We start from the raw sequence: 20,278 nt of genomic DNA, 5'->3' as shown, positions 1-20,278 counted from the left end.
CTGAGCAGCCTTTGTTTTTGCAGAGTTGTTTGCTGAGCCGACAAGGCAGCTTCCAGAAGCAAGGACCCCACCTCCCATCCCAGGTACCGTTCCCTGCCTCGGTCCTCCAGCTCCCCCTCCCTCCCTGTGTCCTGGGGGCCCTGTTGCCTGGCTGCGGTTCCCACAGACCCTTCTGGGGGCTCCAGGGCCAAGTCCTGCTGAGTCACCAGAGCCCAGCTGGCCGGGTGGGGAGGGGCAGAATCTGGCAGGTGGCCCGGTGGAGGGGATAGCTGTGGGTGCCCATCAGAATCCCCCCTCACTGCTGCAGGAAGCGTTCTCCCCTTCCAAGTGACCTCACCTCCAACCCTCGGTTTCCTCTTCGGCAGAGTGGGCCCTGTAGCAGGATCTGCCCTCAGACCACGAGTGTCCAGGCAGCGTCAGGGAGCTGCGTGTTCAGGGGAAGACATTGCACACGGGGAGCTGCAGGGCAAGCTGATGGAGGCCCTGGTGCTTCTAGAAGCTTCATTGTAGTTGAGAGAGGGAAGGGCAGGACACATCTGTCCCAGCTGCACAGTGACGGACCCCGGTCCATGTCCCCGGGGAAGGATCTACCTTTGCCTCTTTCCTTCCCTCTCTGGGCCTCAGTTTCCCCACCCACCGCTTGTCCCCAAGCGCCTCTCAGTGGAGCATTTTCAGTTGATTTCAGTGGGTGCTCAGGGTCTCCTCACAGGGGCTTCCGTGTGAAAATCCCAATGTGTGGGGTTTGGATGGGGCTCCAGGGGGGCGCCGCTCTGGGACTCCAGCCAGCCACTGACCCCACTAAGCCCCGTGTCCGTCCCCAGCAGGCTCAGCAATGCAGGCCCCACAGGGCCACAGCGGGCAGGCAGGACTGTGTGCAAGGCCACAGGGCCATGTCTGGCCCTTGTGAGCTCTGCAAGGGCAGGTGTGCTGGCCTGGGGGCCAGCAGCTCAGCCCAGGCATTCCTGGTGGGTGGGGGCTCCCTCCAAGACAGCCCTTCCTCCACCCAGCCCAAACCCTTTGTCAGCATTCCCGGTGCCCCGGCGTGTGGCCGCAGGAAGCTCCGATCCAGTTCCCCACAGGCCCATCCCAGGGCTTACGCTGTCCACTGCCCTGGTGGGGATGGGCTGGCTCAGGGCACTCACATTCTCCCTCACCTCCCCCCAGACGAGATGTCCAGCAAAGGCTCCGTGGTCCTGGCCTACAGTGGCGGCCTGGACACCTCCTGCATCCTGGTGTGGCTGAAGGAGCAAGGCTATGACGTCATCGCCTATCTGGTGAGGAGGCACCGGCCTGCCTGCCTTCCTACCTGCCAGTCCTGCTGCCATCCCGCCCGCGGTCCCCCCGCACACCAGCCACACCCTCTCCAAGCCCATCTTCAGGGAGACTTCTTTCCTTGCCCTGTCTCCCCATCTGGAAGTGACGATCCAGCCCTCCCTCAGGCCTGCCATGCCCCATATCACACATCTGGCTGCCTGGGCCTCGGCCACCCCTGGGCAGATAAAAAAGCTGCTGACTGCAGAGAAGCACCTGCAGCTGGGCCCCGGGCGGGTTCCCGAGTCTGCTGAGCTGAGCGGGTCTGCTGCCAGAAGGCAGGGCCCCCGTCTGGGCAGCAGGCCAGAGTGCAGCAGCAAAAACTCGCCCCTGACAAGTTGGGGGGCTGGGGGGGCCAGAGGTCAGGGCTCCAGTAGTGAGGCCCTGGGCAGTGCCGGCCCAGCCCTGCTCTCAGTGGCTGGGATTCTGGGGGAAAGTCAAGTCGCTGCCCTTGGCTATGGAGGTGGGGGAGGGGGTCAGGCAGTTCCTGACAAGCCAACCTTTGTCCTGACTTTGGGGGTGTTGGTGGGAAGAGCTCAAGGGATTCAGGGGAAAACAGACCTTCAAGGCAATGCCAAGAAATGTTGCATCCAGACTCAGTGAGCACAGCTGGCACCGCCAGCCCTCCAGGCCACAGAGATTCCGACCAGCCCGGGCTCAAGCGTGAGCCCAGGGAGAAGTCCAGTATCCCCAGACCCACTGTGCGTTCTCCTGACCACAAGCCCAGCCGCCTGTGGGCAGCTGTGTGTGTGTGTGTGTGTGTGTGTGTGTGTGTGTGTGTGTGAGAATGGGGCTTGCCCAGGGCTCTCCCTGGGGGCTTCTCACCCTCTTCTTCCTGCCTCTGTGCTGACTGGGCCTCTCTGCTTCTGCTTCCCAGGCCAACATCGGCCAGAAGGAAGATTTTGAGGAAGCCAGGAAGAAGGCGCTGAAGCTTGGGGCCAAAAAGGTACCAAGTGGGAGGCAGGGCTTGGGGCTGAAAGTGGGGTTTTGACACAGGGAGGGGTTCCCTCTTCAGAGCTCCTTATCCCTTGCATTTCTTCCAATAAGTTCTCTTGCTTTCTAGACTATAGACCAATTCCCCCCGTTTTGGGGTGTGTGAATGCCATTGTCTTCCTGCCTCCCCTAACCGCTCTTCCACCCAGTCACTGATCACCTCTCCATCCATCCATCCATCCATCCCACCCACTTGTCCACCCGCCCAGTTTTATCTCTGTCCATCTGCCCTTCCACTCCCTCATCCATCCGACCATCATCCATTCAACCAACCACCCTCTCACCCATATCCATCCATCCATCCATCCACCCATCCATCCATCCATCCAGACTCCACCCAACTGTCATGCATGCATCCATCCATCCATCCATGTATTTATCACCATCCAGTTCATCCCTCTTATTTCTGTCATCCACCCCGTCCTTCCAGCCATTCAACCGAATAAAAAGTCTGAGTGCAGTGCCCCCACTGAGCATCTGATCATGTGGCAGGCAGGCCCTGTGCTGTGTGGGGCCACTGGGGTGTGAAGTGTGAGCTGCTCCTACAGGGACACCTGGGGGAACAGGGATGGTGAGAGAGGTCACCAGCCTGCACGTCTAGTCGAACTGGTTCCCTCTGCAGGACTCCTCTGGGTTTCCAGACCTAAAAACACACCCAACACTGAGAAAGGGCTCAGTCAGCAGGTTCAGATGAACATGTGAGGGAGTAAGGGCCCAAGTCCGCACCACCACAGGGGCCATCATATAAACTGGTCAGGTGAGGAGGAGTTATCTGAGCAGGAGCCCAGAAGTGTCGGGACACTTGAGTGTTGAAGATGAGAATGTGCTTCAGCCAGCACATGAGTTGGGTCCAGCACACTGTTCTGGGAGGGATTTAAGGACACATCCAGTTTCAGCTGGATGGTGTACTGGGACTGACTCACAATGTCTGCCGTAGCACAGGAGGGAGAACAGTGGTATGTGCTGGATTGATTCTCAGTGTCTGCCATGGGTGCACATAATGGTATGTGCTAGGATGGATTAGTGATGTCTACCACAGGTGTGGCAAGAACTGTGGAGGCACAGCTTGCTGGGATCCATTAGCCATGTCTGCCTTAGAAGCAGGTCATTTGAGGCCCCTGCGCCTCTATCAGAATACAGCCCCCCTGGCTGAGGCCCTCTCTCATGGGCTCCTGTCCCCGTAGGTGTTCATCGAGGATGTCAGCAAGGAGTTTGTGGAGGAGTTCATCTGGCCCGCTGTCCAGTCCAGCGCGCTGTACGAAGACCGCTACCTCCTGGGCACCTCTCTTGCCAGGCCCTGCATTGCCCGCAAACAAGTGGAGATTGCCAAGCGGGAGGGAGCCAAGTATGTGTCTCATGGAGCCACAGGAAAGGTGAGGAGACAGATGGACCCAGTGGGCTGGACAGAGGGAGGAGCAGGCAGGTGAAGGGGGTGCAGCAGCCAGGTGCTGGATGTCATTGAGCACCAGGAGGCTGTGCCCAGAACTGCTCAGTGGCTGGGCCACCGGTTGGGTGTGGCTAAGAGGGGCCGTGGGAGTGGTGAGCGTCAGGGATCGGGAGCCCTGGTGCGGTGAGCTCTGGATGTCTGTACTGCCTGTGATGGGAACAGTCACCCCAAAGGTGGATGTGAGTTTTGGACTCAGGGACATCGCCACTGGCCAAGGTCACAGTGTGAGTCACCATGCCTCGAGCGGAGGGCTCGGGGGCCAAGTTAGCAGAGGAGGTGAACCCCAGCAGTTGCCCTGAGCATGCCTTTGAGCAAATCCCTTCCCTCCCCGAGCCTCCTCCTCGCTTCAAGTGCAAAATGGGGTAACACCCTGTGTTAGTTTCCAGGGCTGGAAGCCAGAAAGCCAAGGCCAAGGTGTGGGCGGGGCTGCATTCCTCTGAAGGCCCCAGGGAAGAGCCGATCCAGGCAGCTCAGGCCTCCTTGGCTGTACGTGCATTGCTCCCCACAGGCACCATGTCTTCTCTCTGCGGCCTCCACCCCTTCCTCTGTCTCAGGGTCCAATTTCTCCTCTTCACAAGGCCATCAGCCTGCTGCATCAGGCCCCCCTGCCACCCTCTTTCACTTGAGTACCTCTGTAAAGACTCCATTTCCAAATAAGGTGCCATTCAGAGATACTGAGAGCTAGAGCTTCAAGTGAACTTTTGGGGGGGACATGCTTCACCTCATAACACCCTCCACTTGCAGGTTTGTGTATAGTGCAGACTGGGAGGCCCTGTGGGCAGGAGGCACGAGGCCTGCGCGAGGCCGTGGTCAGGGAGCGAGGCTCCTGCCGATGCTGCGGACAGTCAGTCATCTTGAGTCCTGAGCTCTCGGGTGCGTGGCCACCACGCAGGATGGCCCAGCCCGCAGCTCGCCAGCCCCCATCCGCAGGCCCTGCACCTCTGGAGCAGGGGAGCTCACTCCTGCTGGCCAGGGCGCTGGCAGGGACTAGGCCCCACTCACCATGGCGAAGAGGGGACCCCACCCCAGTTCCACGTCCATTCACTCACTCATCCACTTGGGCTCCCGCTCAGTGGCTGGTAGCAGGTGTAAAGGGCTGGTCCATGATGTGCGAGGGGAGCAGTGAGCTCCCCACTCCCGTAGCGATTCCAGCCCAGGTCTGGAGATGGGTGTTCTGGAAAGGCTCGTCCCCCAAGAAGCTTCCTCCGGTGGCACTCTCGGGACAGGGTGGGTCACATTCACAGCCGCTGGAGTGAGTGGGCGTATGGTGGCTATGGCTTGGCTAGTTCTTGGGGTTCAGAAGGAGACGACCTCACCCCTCTGGACCCCACTCCCCAGTAGTCCACTTGGAGCTGGAAAGAGCTGCTAGCCGCTGCGTGTGCTGCCCGTTTGGCCGCGAGAGGGCAGCAAAGGCTTGGGCTTGCGGTCTCAGGGCTGCTTGCAGAGGAAGTGCAGGGAAGGAGGCCCCGAGGTCCTGTGTCCCCTGCCTGCTCCTCCTGGGCTAGGGTGTGCGGCTGCTGGGACTGGGGGTGCCCCTATCGCTCACACGAGTGTCTAAAGGAGACATGGCCAGACCCAAAACCTGGGGCTTCCCAGTCAGGGGGTCGGGGGGTTCTAGGGGTAGTTACCTTGACTTGCAGAACCTGGGGAATTGCCCAGCGACCTACTGAGCCTGTGAGCGCGGAGAACCAGGAGCTGGGGTGGGGTCCTGATCAGTGGAGTTGGAGGCGGGGCCTGGAGTCGGGGTGGCCGGGGGTCAGGGCACACGCAGGAGGTGGATGGAGGCAGGACTAGGGCTGCTGGCAACCTCAGAGGCAGGGCTGGTAGGGCCGTTCACACCAAGAGAAAGGACTGGGGTGTGAGCAGATCTTGGGGGGGTGTTCCTCACTGAGGAGGGGGAGGCCCCAGCGTGGCCAGTCCTGAGGCTCTGGCTTTGGGAAGTTTCCGGCTCCTGAGTCGAGTGAGGGGGGGAACCAGGGCCTCTGTGGGCCCCGGCACAGGTATAGCCTTGTGAGTTTGCTGAGTCACCAGCCTGACAGGTACAGGGGCTCGGCGGCCTCCAGCAGTGGGCAGAAATGGGGACACTGAGACATGGGGTGGGCAGACAGAAGGGGTCAGGCACTCAGGATGCAGGAACAGACGGTGCAAAGGCCTGCAGGCTCCTCCCAGGGCCCAGCCGGGCAGCAGCTGGGGCTGAGTTGGCGCTGGGGTCGCCCCAAAGCCCTGCCGCAACAGGCAGAGAGCTGCAAAGAAGCTGGGGTGAGCCTTCCAGGACCTCCTCCCCCCAGTTTTGGAAGAAGGGCCTGGAAATATGAGCCTGAGAATCTGGCAGGGGCGTGGGGAGTTTTATAAGTGGTACCATCTGTATAGACTAACCCGGAGCAGATGGGAGACCCCAGCCCCTCTAGTCCTGGTGGTCGCCGCACCCGCACTCACACACATCTGCACGTGGCACGCATGTGGGTGTGGACATGACACCCCCACCCCGGGGAGCTGCCAGCGCTGAGAAGGGCTGAGGACCGGCCGGGCCTCGGCTCTGGTCTGGGGTAGGGTGTGAACGAGGGCCTCTGACTTGGGAGCAAATGGGCATCCCCGTGGCAGGTGAGGGTGGGCGGCACCAGCCCAGCCTGCCCCCCGCCAAGGAGGCACAGCCCCTTTGTGTTGAGGGACCTTGAAGCCATGGGGAGAAGCAGCGAGGACAGCCCCACTAGACCACGTACTTCACTTCCCACCCATTCACTGGGGACACTCATAGAACCTCTCTCTCGGGGGCTGCCGCAGAGAATCAGGGAGCATCCAGGTGTGAGCTCTGAGATGGGGGTGTCGCCTGCCCGCTCTCCCCAGACAGCCAGCGCCCAGTAGGTGCAGTGCCCGCCCAGTGGGTGCAGCGCCCAGTAGGTGCCCACGGAAGGGCAGAGTGCAAGGGGTGGGGCGCTGGCCGGGCACGGCCCAGGCCCCAGGAGACCCGGTGGTGAGGAGCAGTCTCGACCCCCGCCCTCCACCACCGGCTCCACATAGCCGGGCTGAAACCTGTATTTCCACCTCGCCTGACAAGACTCTGGAAAATAACATGTCATTCCCACGGCGCCCGGCTGCGCCTGCAGTGCTCACAGTAGGCGAGAGGCCCCTCTGTTATTTCCGCGGCGCTTAAGCCTCCGGGCCTGCTTGCTGGTGGCGGCCGATCCGGCCATTGTCTCTGGGCCGGGCTGCACTGTCCGGGGCCTCCTCCCCGCACCCGGGCCTGGGGTGACGGCCGGTGGGGTGACGGCCGTCCCTACTACGGCGGAGGCACCGCGGGTAGCGGTGGGACAGGGCTGCTCAGGCCAGGCTCTGCACCCAGGATGGGGCCCTTCTCTGCAGGGGACAGCGAGGCACCCAGGCCCCAGGGGTCAGCTGGCTCTTCCCATTCCCCGCAACCAGCCTTTGTACAGCTGGGGAAACTGAGGCTTGGTGAGACCTTACAGGTGTCCCGTCCTACACACCTGGGGGCCCACACTGCCCAGTTCAGTGCTTGGACCTGTCCTGGGCCTGGTTCTGACCGCCCCTGTGGGCAGAGCTGTTTCCTCACCACAATTTTCATCCGGGATCAGCAGAGGTCCCAGTCCTTGGGGGGGCTGCTGGACCATATCGGGGCCTGCCTGAGCTCCCTCTGTGTGCTGTCCATGGCTGCGCAGCCCCTGGCCAGCTCCTGACCAGCTCCCGCTCTGTGTTCCAGGGCAACGACCAGATTCGGTTTGAGCTCACCTGCTACTCTCTGGCCCCTCAGATTAAGGTAAGACGTTGCTGCCCATCTCTGGGTATGAGCGCTGGGTGCTGAGTCCCCTGTTGGGTGGGGCATGGGGTTCTGGAAGGTTCTATGGACTGGGACGCCACTCCTCAGTCTTCTCGTGGTGGGTGGTGCCTTCCTTCCCTTCACTCCCACCCGCCGCAGGGGCGCGTCGCCACCTGCCGGCCATTTCTGCTTCCTCGGCCCGACAAGCAGTGCCGCCCTTCAGCCATGCCCGCCTTCTCCGGGGATGTGGCTGCCAGTTTCTAAGCTGATCACGGCCCTTCCAGCCCCACTTGGTGTCAGCAGAGGTTCCCCCGCAGCTAGGTCCTCACCCTACCCCCAACTGACAAAGTCCTGGCCCCAGCATCTCCTTTCGGAATGGGGATCTCCAGGGTCTTGGGGAAGCAACGCCCCTGCCTGGCATCCTGCCCAGAGAGCACATGCCAGGGCCAGCCACCTGCAGCTGCTGCCCCTGCTGCCTGTGGCGGGCCTGAGCCTGGGCCCGTGTCCATCCACCTGCCCACCCATGTACTACCCTCCACCCACCCACCACCGCCCATCACCCCCCATCACCCCCCACCACCCCCACCCAGCCACCACCCACCTCTACCCCCCACAGGCCCCTCGAGGCCCCTCCCTGCCCTCACGGCATGGCCCTCACCTCCAGCCTGGCTGGCAGGTGCACGGGCTGAGCGGGGCCGTGTAGGGCACACCAAGTGCGAGCCCCAGGGGTAAATGCATGATTTCTAGGGACCATGTAAAAGAAATAAGATCAACAGCAGCAGGTGACATAGTTTTAATAACATACTTTATTGACCCCTGAGCACCCAAATGGTATCCGCCAACATCCATCCACATAAAGCCACGGGCACGCTCGTCCTCGCTGCCTGAACGCCCATGCCGGGCCCTGGGCCCCAGGCCGGTCAAGCCTGCGGCCACACGGGGGTCCCACTTCTGGTCTCTGTCTGTGGAGGCCAAACCTTGGGTGGAAGGATGGGCCAGGGCCGGGGCCCAAGCTGGGTCTCCAGGAGCCGGGATGAGGCCAGAGGCCTTCTCCCCGAGCTGACCCCATCCCGTGCGCTGGGGGTCCTGATGGCAGAGGCAGGGCCTGGCACGGTGGGCTCCAGGGCTGAGCAGGGTCTCATTTTCTTGAGGCCTGGTCTTGACCCTCCGGAGCTGGTGGGGCCCCAGTGGGGTAAACTCCATCCCCTCGCTCAGGCTTGGACCCCTGAACCCTCTCCCTATGCAGAGCTGTTCTGGACATGAGGGAGGGAGCCAGGGAGTGGTTTGGGCACACGTGCTGCTCTCTGCCCCACCGTCTGGAGCATAGCATGGACCTTTCCTCAGCCCCTGGTGGGCTTTGGCTGGTGGCGCTTGTGAGAACCTGAGGCCTGACTAGTTCAAAGCCTCAGGTCTCAGTGGCAGACGGAGGCCCAGAGGGGGACCCAGCTGGAGCCACGTGGCCATTCCCCCGTGGAGCCTGGGCCTTCCACAGCCGTCTCCTGCCCGGTGGGGCTCCCTGCCATTCGCGACCTGCATCCTCTCCAGGAACACAGCAGGAGACCCCCAAGGGGTCATCAGGGCCTTGGGCCCCTCAACAGAGCACCTAGCTCTGCAACTGGGCTCCTCCTTTGACTCCTTGTCCCGCGTCCAGGTCATCGCTCCCTGGAGGATGCCCGAATTCTACAACCGCTTCCAGGGCCGCAACGACCTGATGGAGTATGCCAAGGTAGGACCCCACCCCTCCTGCTGCCCTCCCGCCACACCCCCACAACGGCTGTGGGTCAGTGACACCAGGCTGGGCCTGATCCCCCAGGCCACGAGAGCCTGAGCCTTGGCCCGGCTGCCCCTGGTGGCGTCCGGCCGCAGAGCTGTGCGTGCTGCCTGCGTGGGCAGAGCATCTCCGGGGTCCCCAGCCCAGAGCCCAAGGGCACCGGGCTCCCTGTGCCTCCATTATCCTGCTCTCCTGCCACCTCAGCGCAGGCCTCACCGGAGACTGCCAGGGGTGTGAGCGGCCTTCCCCGCCCCTCCCCCAGTTACCTGGCCGCTCCTCATCCCCCGAGAGCTCCCCCAGGAACAGGTAGAAGGTCGGCAGCAGCACCAGACAAAGGCTTTTTTTTTGTCCCGCCAGCCCTTTTGAAGTACAAGTTGCAATAAAACATATTAGAAGTTTTGCATCAAGATCCTTAGCGGCTCCCCAGGGTACCTTTCTTTTTAGCGACTCGATGGCAGCCCTTGACAAACAGCCTCAATCAATCAGACAGGGAAAAGCAAGCCGGTGCACACAGCAGAAAATTGCTCAGGTTTTTAAATAGCTGTCGCCAGGGCTGGCTGTGAGCGCGCCCTGCAGCCGAGGTGCCGCGTGGTAGGGGACGCGGGGGGACGCGGGGGGACACGGCCCTGCCCCTGCCGCCAGCATCCCATTAAGACCTGGAGAGCTGGGAGGAAAGGCCCGCACCACCATCTGTTGTTTTATTATTAAGAGGGGAGTTTACAAGAGCAAGCCCATATGTTGCCAAACAAATTGTCAAATAGCAGAGCGATTAAGAGAGCTGGGTTGGCAAGGTGCCCCCCCTTCATCTCCTTGATGATACAGAAAATGAAGCACATTTCATCTTTAAGAATAATGAATTGGAGCCCCCGCCCCGCCTACATTCTCCTCCAGCAGCCCTGCTTGGAGAGGGGGCCGGGACCGGGGTGACCCCTCTGTTAGTGGCGTTTCCGTCAACCCCCAACAAAAGCGGTTTCCCCAGCAATTGTCTCTCCTTCCCAGTTTTGGGGGGTGCATCTATGTCGAATAAGCTCGAGAACAGGAAATCTGGGCTGAGAACAAGAGTCTGGGTCCCCCCCCACACACCCCTGGGCGCCTACCCTCCCTGGGAGTCTGGCCTCAGAGTCGAGCCCCGGGAAACGGAGCGTGTTGGAGGCGGGAGGCAGTGTTTCTGCACCCAGGAAATGACCAGAATAACTGAGCAGCAGCAAGGCTTTGTCCAAAAATCAGAGCCAGGCAGGATCTGATTCAGCTGAGACAAAAATCAATGGGGCTTTGAAAACCCCTGCTTTCAAGACCGGTGAGTCGCCAAGGCCAGGAGGCGCCGGGAGAGTCGAAAAAATTGTGCATTTGCTTTACTTTCCACTGCGCCCCCCCCACCCCCCGCCAAGTCGATCATCCAAGGGAAAACCTTGGCCTCACCCCATCCTATTGTCACTGTAATTAATTTTTTAGGGCCGTGTGACAAGGCAGGGTGCTGGGAAGCAAGTCAGGGCCCCCTACACCCCGGGGCTGGTGTTATGGCCTGTCCTCAGTTGCCCTGATCTGTGCTGGTGCGGTTGGGGGACCCTTGAACGGAGAGGGGTGGGGCAACAGAAATGTCTGGTGGAGAGGCTGCCACCCGGGCCCCTCCCCGGCCCTGCTTTCTCCTCTCCTGGCTCCAGTGGAAGCAGAAGTTTCCAAACCACCCCCAAAACAAAGGCTCCGGGGCCTGCTGGTTTTCCTGGCCCTCCGCCACGGAGCAATGGGGGGGTGTCAGCGCCCCTCTCTGACCCTGTTAGGGTCACACCTGGCTCACCACCTGGAGAGAACACGGGGCCAGCGTGTGGATTTGACTCTGGGCAACTTTGAGGGGATAAATTGCTCCCCTAGTGTTGAGCAGCCTCTACATAGGGGCTCCCCTTCGCCCATGTGGTTTAAATTGCAGAGCAGACAGAGTCTAGAGTACGCCACGGGCTGTTCCTTATAAAGAGTCTCCTGGTAAAATTTGAAAAAAGAAAATCCCAGAGGGTTTTAGCCTCATTTGTTTTGAAATTTTAAAGTGCTGATGAAGGACACACGGGCTCCCTGGAGGAAGTTTCTAGGGTGAGAGCTGAGCCGGGAACCCCATCACCAGAGGCTGGATGAGGCAGTGGGGCTGGCCCAGTGAGGTTCTAGGGCACCAAGGGCCTGGGAGGCAGAGTGGGGGCCTCCCGGCTTACCAGGAGCCAGGCCAGGCTGCCTTCGTGCGGTGAGTGCGGGAGGGAGAGGCAGAATGTAGTGCTGGAGGGTCCCGTCCCTGGGTCAGCCGAGAGGCTGCGAAGGCAGCTGGTAAGGTGGGCCCCCCAAGGGGCACCCACAGTCCCTCGGGCGCTGGCTCTGTGTGTGGGCAGATACCCGCCCTGAGCAATGGAGCGGGTCATTCCAAAGCAGACTCCAACCAGAACCACCGAAGAAGATGGAGTCAGCCTGGGCTCTGCCCTTTGGGGGTTACAGAGTGATATGTGTGGCAGCTGTGCCCAGCAGGGGGAGAAAGGCGGCTCCCAGACTGTGCCCCCATGGCTGGTCAGCCAGGCTGTGAGCTGGACCTGCTCGTGGGTGTCTCTCCTGCCCAGGCCAACACCGGGCACCCACGTGGGTGGGGTGTCTTGGTTGAGTCTGCTGCAGCCCAGCTCATCAGGTTGAGGTGGGGCCAGCCAGTGGTGCTGGGGGACCCTTAGCCCAGTGCCAGGCACACTCAAAGTGTGGGCTCAGAGAGTCTTCTGGAAGGAAACTCCAAGGCCAACTTCAGTCACTGGGACACAAGGTCCCGGTAGTGGGGCCCAGGTGGCCCAGGAGAGGGGAGGAGGCCAGGGTGGTCCAGGTCCCCCCCCAGGCAGGGTGGAGCTTGGGGCTGTCTGCCGGTGGCCCAGCTCTGTCTCAGCTGCCTCACACCTGCCCGTGTCACCTTCACCTGCAGCAACACGGAATCCCCATCCCGGTCACCCCCAAGAGCCCGTGGAGCATGGATGAGAACCTGATGCACATCAGGTAAGAGGCCGCCGCCTGCCGACCCCCGGCTGCGTGGGGGCTGACACCCTGGTCCCCGCCCCGAGCCGAGGGGCCAGGCCACCTCCCACCCAGTGACTTCAGTCTCGTTCAAGAGCTGCTGGGTGCCAGGGGTGGGGGCCATGGTGGGCACCCAGTCTCGGCTGGGGTATCGGAGAGGGCTTCTCTGTGGAGGTCACATTTGAGAGGAACACCTTGAGGATGAGGAGGAGCCAGGCAGGGCCCAGGGCGTGGGGGGCTGCAAAGCGGAGGGAACGGCGTGGACGGAGGGGCCCCGGCCGGCCGTGGAGCCCCGGGCTGTGCCCTGGCAGACTGGGGGTTGGCCCCAGCTCTCTCTTGCAACCTGCAGCTCCCACGGCTGACTCTGGTGGATCCAGAATGTTCCGGGGGGTGCGGGGGTTGGCCGCAGTTGCCTTGCAGAGAGGAAAGGGCAGACTGGACCCGTGTTGGGGGGTGGGAGGTGCAGGGCGAATCTGGGTCCCCCCTACTGACCCCTGTTTGCCCTCCTCCCTGCAGCTACGAGGCGGGGATCCTGGAGAACCCCAAGGTAAGCCCCACTTCCTCCACCCGCCTGGGCGGCCGCTGCTGCTCCGCACCAGGACCCGCCGAGGTGTTTGTAGACTAATTTGAGATTTCACGGGGGGCCGGCCCGGGGCTGGGGCCAGCCCCGCCTGTGCTCCCCACCCGCCCCACGGGCCCCTCTGCCTGCCACTGCGTGCTGCTTTTTGAGAGCCACCCCCCTCCCCCGCTTCCCTGGCCCTCTTTTTCTAATTGCTGTCGGGATGAATAGGGGACGGAGATGTTTGGGGGCGGGGGAGTGTGGGTGCCGACAATAAAGAAGCAATTAGGCAGATGAGACACTTGTGGGAGGACCCGCCTGTGCCCACCGGCTCCCAGGCCTCCGACACGGGGGTGGTGGCCCAGGCCGGAGCCCAGGACCCATTTGTCTGGGTTCACGCTCCACGCCCAAGGCAGCGCCCTCATCCCCGGTTTGCAGCCTCGCAGGTTGGCCCTCTGTCCTGCTCCAAGTTTAGGGTTTCTGTCCCGGGGGGTTTCCCTTTGTCTGTCCCGCTGCCCACCGTGGAGTGGGGGAGGCAGGGCGAACTCTATCCTGGGAAGAGAAAAATCTCTTTGTCCCTGAGGGAATGTGTCTCATTCCCTGGCTCAGCCCATACCCCAGCGGCTGGTTTGGGGGTGGGGTGGGCTGCTGTCTGACATTTGGGAAGAAGTGTGCTGGGGTGGGGGCACTCAGACAGCTGGGCCTGGGGGATCCAGATGGAGGAGAGGATGCCCGGGTGGTTTGGGGGACAGTGGGAAGAGCTGGAGGCCCGTCGGGAGCCCAGGGATGGCGCCCCAAAGGACCCGGGCCTCTTGGTGGAAGACAATGACTTGTGCTAGTTTGGGGGGCCAGACTGATCAGCCTCTTCCTGGCCGACTTTCCTTGGTCTCTAGCTGTGCACATCTTAATTTTCGGGTGAGGAAACCAAGGCCCTGAGAACTGAGTCATCCCAGGGTGCCAGCTGCTCAGCGGGAGAGCAGGGCTGGTGCCTGGGCCGCCCCATCTCAGGAGCCGACCCTCTGGCCTCTGTGGATCTCCCACTGCCCCCTCCCCAACCGCATCGCTCAAGAGCATGGCTCCCTGGCCCCCTGGGGGCTGATGGCCCCGCGGGGCTGCTGCCTGCTGCCCACAGGTTCTTCCAGTTCATGCTCCGCTGGCCCCTGGCACTCAGGCCAACCACCCCTAATTAGCCAGTCACTCAGCGCCTGGGGGGCGGGGACTCTGAGCCCTGCAGAGTGGCTTCCAGGTGGGGTGTCCTCCCAGCCTCTAGACCCCACCTCCTGGGAAACCACCCTCTCCCCTTCTCCAGCAGCTGGCGTGTACACAGGACTGGGGGGCAGAGGGGAAATCGCCCCTCTGCGGGAAGGCGTGCAGACCACCGTGTGACAGGGCAGGCCCCCTGCCCTCTTGGGCTCCTTGGCTATGCAAGGAGTGTCTGCGGCAGGGTTGTGGCACCCTGTCAAGGCCAGACAGCTAGCCCCAGAGAGGGGAAACCTGGTTCTAAATCGTGACTCTCTTTCCTATTGCTGTGCAACCTGGGGCAAGTTACCTAACCTCTCTGAGCCTCCAGTGCTTCACGCAAACAGTGGGAAACCATAGCACCTCCTGGGGCGTCAGAAGGGTTTGGCCCGTGTCCTGGCAGGGGTTGCGGGAGGGTCACATAAGGGGACCTGAGGGGGTCCCTCAGGTCACATAAGATTCCTGGGGAGGAAGGGAGGGCCCCTGACATCAAACAGGAAACGCCAGGCTGCGTGAGTCCAGGGAGACATCATTCTCAGTAAGTGTGGGGCCAGGCAGAGGGACCCCAGGTCTGGCCACTCTGGCCCTGCTTTCCCAGCCTGCCCGCTGAGGGGGCCTAGGCTGCACTCCGGGACCCTCCCTTGCATCTCTGGCCCGCCCAGGGGGAAGTTGTCCTCTGAGGCTGCAGCGCCAGCGCGGCCCAGGGAGGCCCAGGGTGCCACCGCTATGCTGGGGACACCACCCCGCAGCGCGGGCCCCTAGGGGAACTGGGGAGACAGCTTAAGGGACCCCGTGCCCCCTCCCCCTCTCCAAAAAAAGCCCCGAGACCTGCCGAAAGGAGGGTTTGCAGGCAGATGGCGGAGCCATTTTCTGCCTCCGTGAGGGCTGATTGAAGGGCAATGAGGCAGCTAATGCGAAGAAAGATAGAAATTTACTTGCTTTAACTTCATACGGCCCCCGGTGAAAGAGTTCATTCAGTCCCGGCCGCCATATCTGATGGATGAATAAACCATTTGCGGCATCGATCATGCCTCTACATCATGGTTTAGTTCATGGGCCATTTGCTTCCAATTTCTCCTTCTTGGCCCTGTTTCGTGCTTTCTTTCCAACTCTCCCGCCACCCCCACCCCGCCCTCTTTTTCGTCCCTCTCTCTCCTCCCTCCCCCGCGCCCCCTCCCCGCGTGACATTGGAAGTGAGCCCTCCCGCTGGGATGGATAAATAGGCGGTATTGATACTCGGCAACAAACTATTTGTCATTTGAACTGGGCTTTTAGGAGGGAGAGTAAAGAGGAGGCAGGCGCCCAGCCACCTCGGAATGCAAAGCAAATGTCATTTTATTTCTATTTAGTTATTTTATTTAATCGGTGCTGTCAGGGTGACGGAAGCGTCTCCAGCTGCCTCTGACGGCCACGGTGGGGTGGCGTGTGGGACACTGGCCCGCGGGTCTCCCACCTCCGCTCTCCTCCCGACTGTGTCCACCCCGCGTGCGGAGCTCTTGAGCGGTGTCGGGAGAGTGGCCAGCGTGGGGCGCCGGGCAGGTGGAGCTGGGAGGAGGCTCAGGTGGAGGGCAGGCCTAGTGCTTCTTACCTGGGCGGTAAAAAGAGACCCAGGAGCCCAGCAGAGTTCCCAAGTCCTGGCGCACTTTGCCTTTGGCTGGGGATGGCCCTGGAGCCTCTGCCCAGGAGGTTCCGTGTTGCCAGGGCCTGTGGGGTACGGGCAGCCAGGTGTTTCTCTGAAGCCAGCCCCTGTGGTGACCCCCCACCCCCAGCCCAGCCCAGTGGCCGCCTCTGGCCACTCCCTCATGCAGTTGCTCATCCCTCAGGCTACTGAGGCAGCTGGGAAGCAGCACGGGGTGATGGAAAGAGCACTAGACAGGGAGTCCAGCGCCCCTGGGCCGGCTGCCACCCTGGTGGGGATGGGCAGTATGATTTGAACAATCTGCTTCTTCTGCCTCGGTCTTCCACCTGGTCCCTGGAGGCATCAGGCTGGGACCTGCCAGGCCCACCACATCCCCGGGTCAGTGTCTTTGTTCCTGCCCCACAAGTGGAAATGGAGAGGGGCTGCAGCTGGCCGCACTGCAGGGTGCAAGGGCATCACGGGCCCCTTCTGCACCCAGAAGCATGACTAGAAAGAGCCAGCACTGAGGGATTTCTTGGGGTGCAGGTTTTCAGGGCTGCTGCTCCCCCTAAAGTAGAGACGACAGGCAAAGTGACCGCAGGTGATGCCCGCATGGCTCTGGAGGGGCTTCCCTGGGGGCCAGCAGAGGTCTGTCCCCAGGGAAGAGCAGGTGGCAGCTTGCACCTGCCTCATGCCCCATGAGATACGTAAAAACCTCCAGACCCTTAAATTGTACAACGGTCAAGGGCATGTACCACTGACCCCATTTTACAGATGAGGAAACTGAGGCTCCAGAAGGCAAAACCGCTTGCCCCAAGGCCCCACAGGTCTGTGGGTCCTGGCTTCGACAGTACTTTTCACCTCTAAACCCAACACAGAGTTGTGGATGGGCCCATGGGTCCCCCACCCTGTGCCAGGCGGTCCAGGCCGTGCGGAACCCAGCCCTCCCCCTCAGCCTCTTTCCTCATGTCCTCAATGGGGTAACCGTGCTTGACCTTCTGTCCAGACGGGGCTGCGGAGAAGGCAGCGTGACAGGTGAATGCTGGCAGGGTTTTGAAGGTGAGGATCTAAGGGACTGCATGGCATGGGATTGTCAGCAGGCGGACCCCAACGGTGGGGCCGGGGTGCCCACAGGAAGGGCTGGAAGAGCGAGGCCTAAGAGGCCCAGGTCCTGGCATGGCCGGGCCCCCAGGCAGCCCAGGGAGCCTCGGCCCAGGAGGCGGGAGGGGTTTGGAGAGCCGCCGGGGGCCTCCACCACCGCCGCATCCAGACGCGAGGCCCATTTTCCAACACGCCCCAGAAAAAATATACATAAAGGTGGGTGCGTTTTCAAATGGGTTTTTGCTTTGCTCTTCTCTTTCCTCCGGCTGAGTATTAACCTCGGGGACCCCGGGGACGGCTTGGCTCGCAGGAGCACCTGCTGGGGTCACGCGTAGTCATTAGCTTTGCGGTCAGTGCAGAATAAACCCCAATTCCCGGCGCCTGCGAGAGCGTGTGCGCCCGCGCCGGGGAAGCCCGCGGAAGGTGCCGCCTCGCTCCTCTGAAGTCGCACTTTTCCTGCCTGACTTGTTCCTCTCCTGCTATTCTACCTCCAGCTGTGGGGGCGTCGAAGAAAAAGATGAGATCAAGTTGAGGGGAAAAATTGTCTGATTTTCTTGAGTCTTTTGTTTCCCAGGCCCCTGGCAAGCAGGGCTGGTGCGGGGCTGGGGGTGGGGAGGCCCGCTGGACGGTGCCAGCTGGCGCCAAGGGCCTGCATCCCCCTGGTCCCAGAGAGAGGGGGCAGACCTCTGCAGGGGGTGGGGTACAGGGGACTAGGGGCTGGCCTAGCACCCCATCCTCCAAACTCTTCCTCTTTCTTGTCAGAACCAAGCTCCTCCAGGTCTCTACACAAAGACCCAGGACCCAGCCAAAGCCCCCAACAGCCCTGACATCCTGGAGATTGAGTTCAAGAAAGGTAGGTGCCCACCTGTTGGGACTCGGGGGAACTCTCGGGACCCCGCCTGGGAGCCTGGGCAGCCGCTTCCAGCTGCATTTCTGATGGCCAGCCTGTAGGCAATAGCTTCTGGGGTTCCCAGTCGCCCTGGCCCATGGCGCCGTCCATGGAAGCCCCTGGGCTTGGGTGGCACCCGGGCCGGCCGGCCCCCAGTTCATAAACACCAGGTTCTGAGGGAGAGCCTCCCGGCCCTGGGCCTGTCCACAGCTTTGGGACTTTGGGGACTTCCTGAGCCTCAGTTTCCTCATCTATAAACGGCATCAGAGAGCACCCACGGGCGGCATTTTGGAGCACAGGAGGTCTGCGTGGGAAGCAGCCATCTGGCACTGGGCTCTGGCACCAGCAGCCCGAGAGAGAGCTGGCCTCAGAGGGCCGGGACCCCACAGGCCCACACCTCACTGGGTCTTCAGTCGGCTGCTCAGTATTCCACCCCCATCTCCACCCGGGTCCAGGGCTGCTGCCTCTCTTGCGGGTGGTGTGGCGGCGGGTGGGTGCCCTGACCGCCTCGTCTTTGCTACTATCAAGTGTTTGCTGGCCTGGCCTGAGTGCCCAGCCGCCAGCCTGCCCTGGAGGGTGGAGGGCAAGGCCAGGCATGTCTGTACCAGGAGGGCAGGCTCAGCGTGAGGGCCCAAGATACCCAAGAGGGAACCTTTCCATGAGGCTGCAGAAATCGGAGTTTCCTGGAGGGTGGGGTGCTGAGGGGCTGAGAGGGGACCGAGAGCAGGCAAGGACCTTGGCGTCCACTCCCGCCCCCGGGGTCCCTCAGGCCCACCAGACGCCAACAGGGGCCGCAGGAAGGATGGCGTTGGTGCGGGCACTCGTGCAGAGCAGGAAGGGCTGCGGCTCTTGGGCCAGCTCTCCCGGGTCTGCCCCAACAGCCTGGGCCTCTCCACTGCGCCCCTCATCTGTTGAAACCCTTGAGTTTCACACCACTTGGCGACCTTTAAAGGGCCCTTGATCTGAGGCTCCTAAAGCTAGCTCAGCACTAAGTGCCTGGTCCTGGGCACATCTCTCAAAAGATGGGGGGCGCAGACCCAACCCCCCCCAGCAGCTCCCGGGGAGCGGTGCCGGTCGGAGGCAGCGGAGGGTCCTGGACACGGGCTCCAGGGACAGCGCAGCCCCTGGCATGGGCTGAGCCGGCGAGGGAACTGATCCATTTTAATGATCCGGGGCTGTCTGGAAAAAAACAGACGGGAGGAACTGTCCCATCCACTCCCATTCACCCACTAGTTAATTTATTTGAAGTTTTAATCTAATTATTAACTATTTTAAAGGCTACGGCTTTCTCCGGCAGCAGCACCAACAATGTCAGCCCTCTCTGGGCCAGGCCCCCCCACGGCCCCAGCACGGCCATAATAGGACCGGGAGGGAGAGAAAGGGAGTGGGGACAGGCGGGGGGTGGCGAGGGGGGCTTAAGGTTCATTATTGGACAGACTTACATTTAATAGCAATTTACAACCAAGTTATAAACCCCCTGGAAATGGGGGTTAAGAATGGCCAGGCTGACAGCGCCGTGAGCGCAGCCCTCCGAGCGGCGCCTGGCTAATAAAGCCGCTATTGAGGCCTGATTGGCACCCGATCGCCGGCTACATGGTAATGAGCCGGGCAGATGGGTGGGGGATTAGTCGCCAACTTTGAACAGCTTTTCTTTGTCACTGTTACAGCTCTCTTGTTAGCCCCTAATACATTTATTGCTCATTTCACACCGCTCGAGAAAGTGCCCCTTGCTATTCAGAGTCAACCCCGAACCCACCCACCGCCCCCCTCCCGCCACCCCCCTTGACTGGGCCCTTCCCGGCCCCAGCAGCCACGTCTCCTCCCTCCTGCCCTCCTGCCACCCCAGACCCCGCCGCTCAGGATTCACGGGTGCCTCCGCCGCCTCGCCGGCCACTCCCGGCCCCGTTTCACGCCCATCAGCCCGACGGCGGCGTGCCAGGCCGGGTGCGGGGCCAGGACGCGGGGCCGGCCTGACAGCCGTGGCGGGGCTGTGTGCGTGCCTGCGTGCGTGCGTGTGTGAGTGTGTGTGTGTGTGTGCGTGTGCGTGCGTGTGTGTGAGCTCAGCCGCACCTCGGCCAGGCGGCCCCTGGGTAGCTGGTGGGACAGAAGGCGCTCCGGGCATAAGACAATGGTGGAGCGTGAAATTCAATTAGTTCAGGGCCTGGTTCCAATTTCACAGCCCCTAAATGCAAAAGGGGCAAAGAGAATGGGGAGGGTGGGGGAGAGCGTTTTTATTGCATTTTCCCTTTCATTCTGGGGGGCTTCCTCGCCCCTTCTCTCCCCTGAGCAGGCCTCAACCTTTCACGGAGTCACTTGGACTCCATATCTGTCACATCCATTTAAGGCGTTGCTGCGGGAGGGACGGGGAGGGGGAGGCCGGCACAGGCGTCTCGCTCGGCTCGGGCCCACCGCCCTCTCCTCCCGCCCTAGGGGTCCCCGTGAAGGTGACCAACAAGGATGGCACCACCCACCGCACGTCCCTGGAGCTCTTCATGTACCTGAATGAAGTCGCGTGAGTGTCCGCACCCCCCCACTTCTGCCCCTAAGGGGGTCA

The 20,278-nt window shown here is 61.9% G+C and overlaps 1 protein-coding gene across 1 annotated transcript in view; it reads left to right on the top strand.

Annotated features, from left to right (window-relative positions):
• Positions 1–1,169: 1,169 nt before the first annotated feature.
• Positions 1,170–20,278, top strand: part of ASS1 (argininosuccinate synthase 1) — a gene marked incomplete at both ends in the record, with an annotated part of 35,515 nt that continues 16,406 nt past the window's right edge. The window contains 9 exons of the mRNA XM_084237612.1: positions 1,170–1,274; positions 2,189–2,257; positions 3,489–3,677; positions 7,467–7,523; positions 9,175–9,249; positions 12,230–12,300; positions 12,835–12,865; positions 17,598–17,688; positions 20,155–20,236. Of these exons, the coding sequence (XP_084093738.1) occupies positions 1,170–1,274; positions 2,189–2,257; positions 3,489–3,677; positions 7,467–7,523; positions 9,175–9,249; positions 12,230–12,300; positions 12,835–12,865; positions 17,598–17,688; positions 20,155–20,236 (770 nt within the window). The remainder of the gene's footprint in view (positions 1,275–2,188; positions 2,258–3,488; positions 3,678–7,466; positions 7,524–9,174; positions 9,250–12,229; positions 12,301–12,834; positions 12,866–17,597; positions 17,689–20,154; positions 20,237–20,278) is intronic.

Source organism: Talpa europaea (genome assembly GCF_964194135.1).
Source record: "Talpa europaea genome assembly, chromosome: 7".
NCBI lineage: Eukaryota > Metazoa > Chordata > Mammalia > Eulipotyphla > Talpidae > Talpa > Talpa europaea.
Note: the sequence above shows the minus strand (reverse complement) of the source record. Positions and strands in the feature narration are given on the sequence as shown.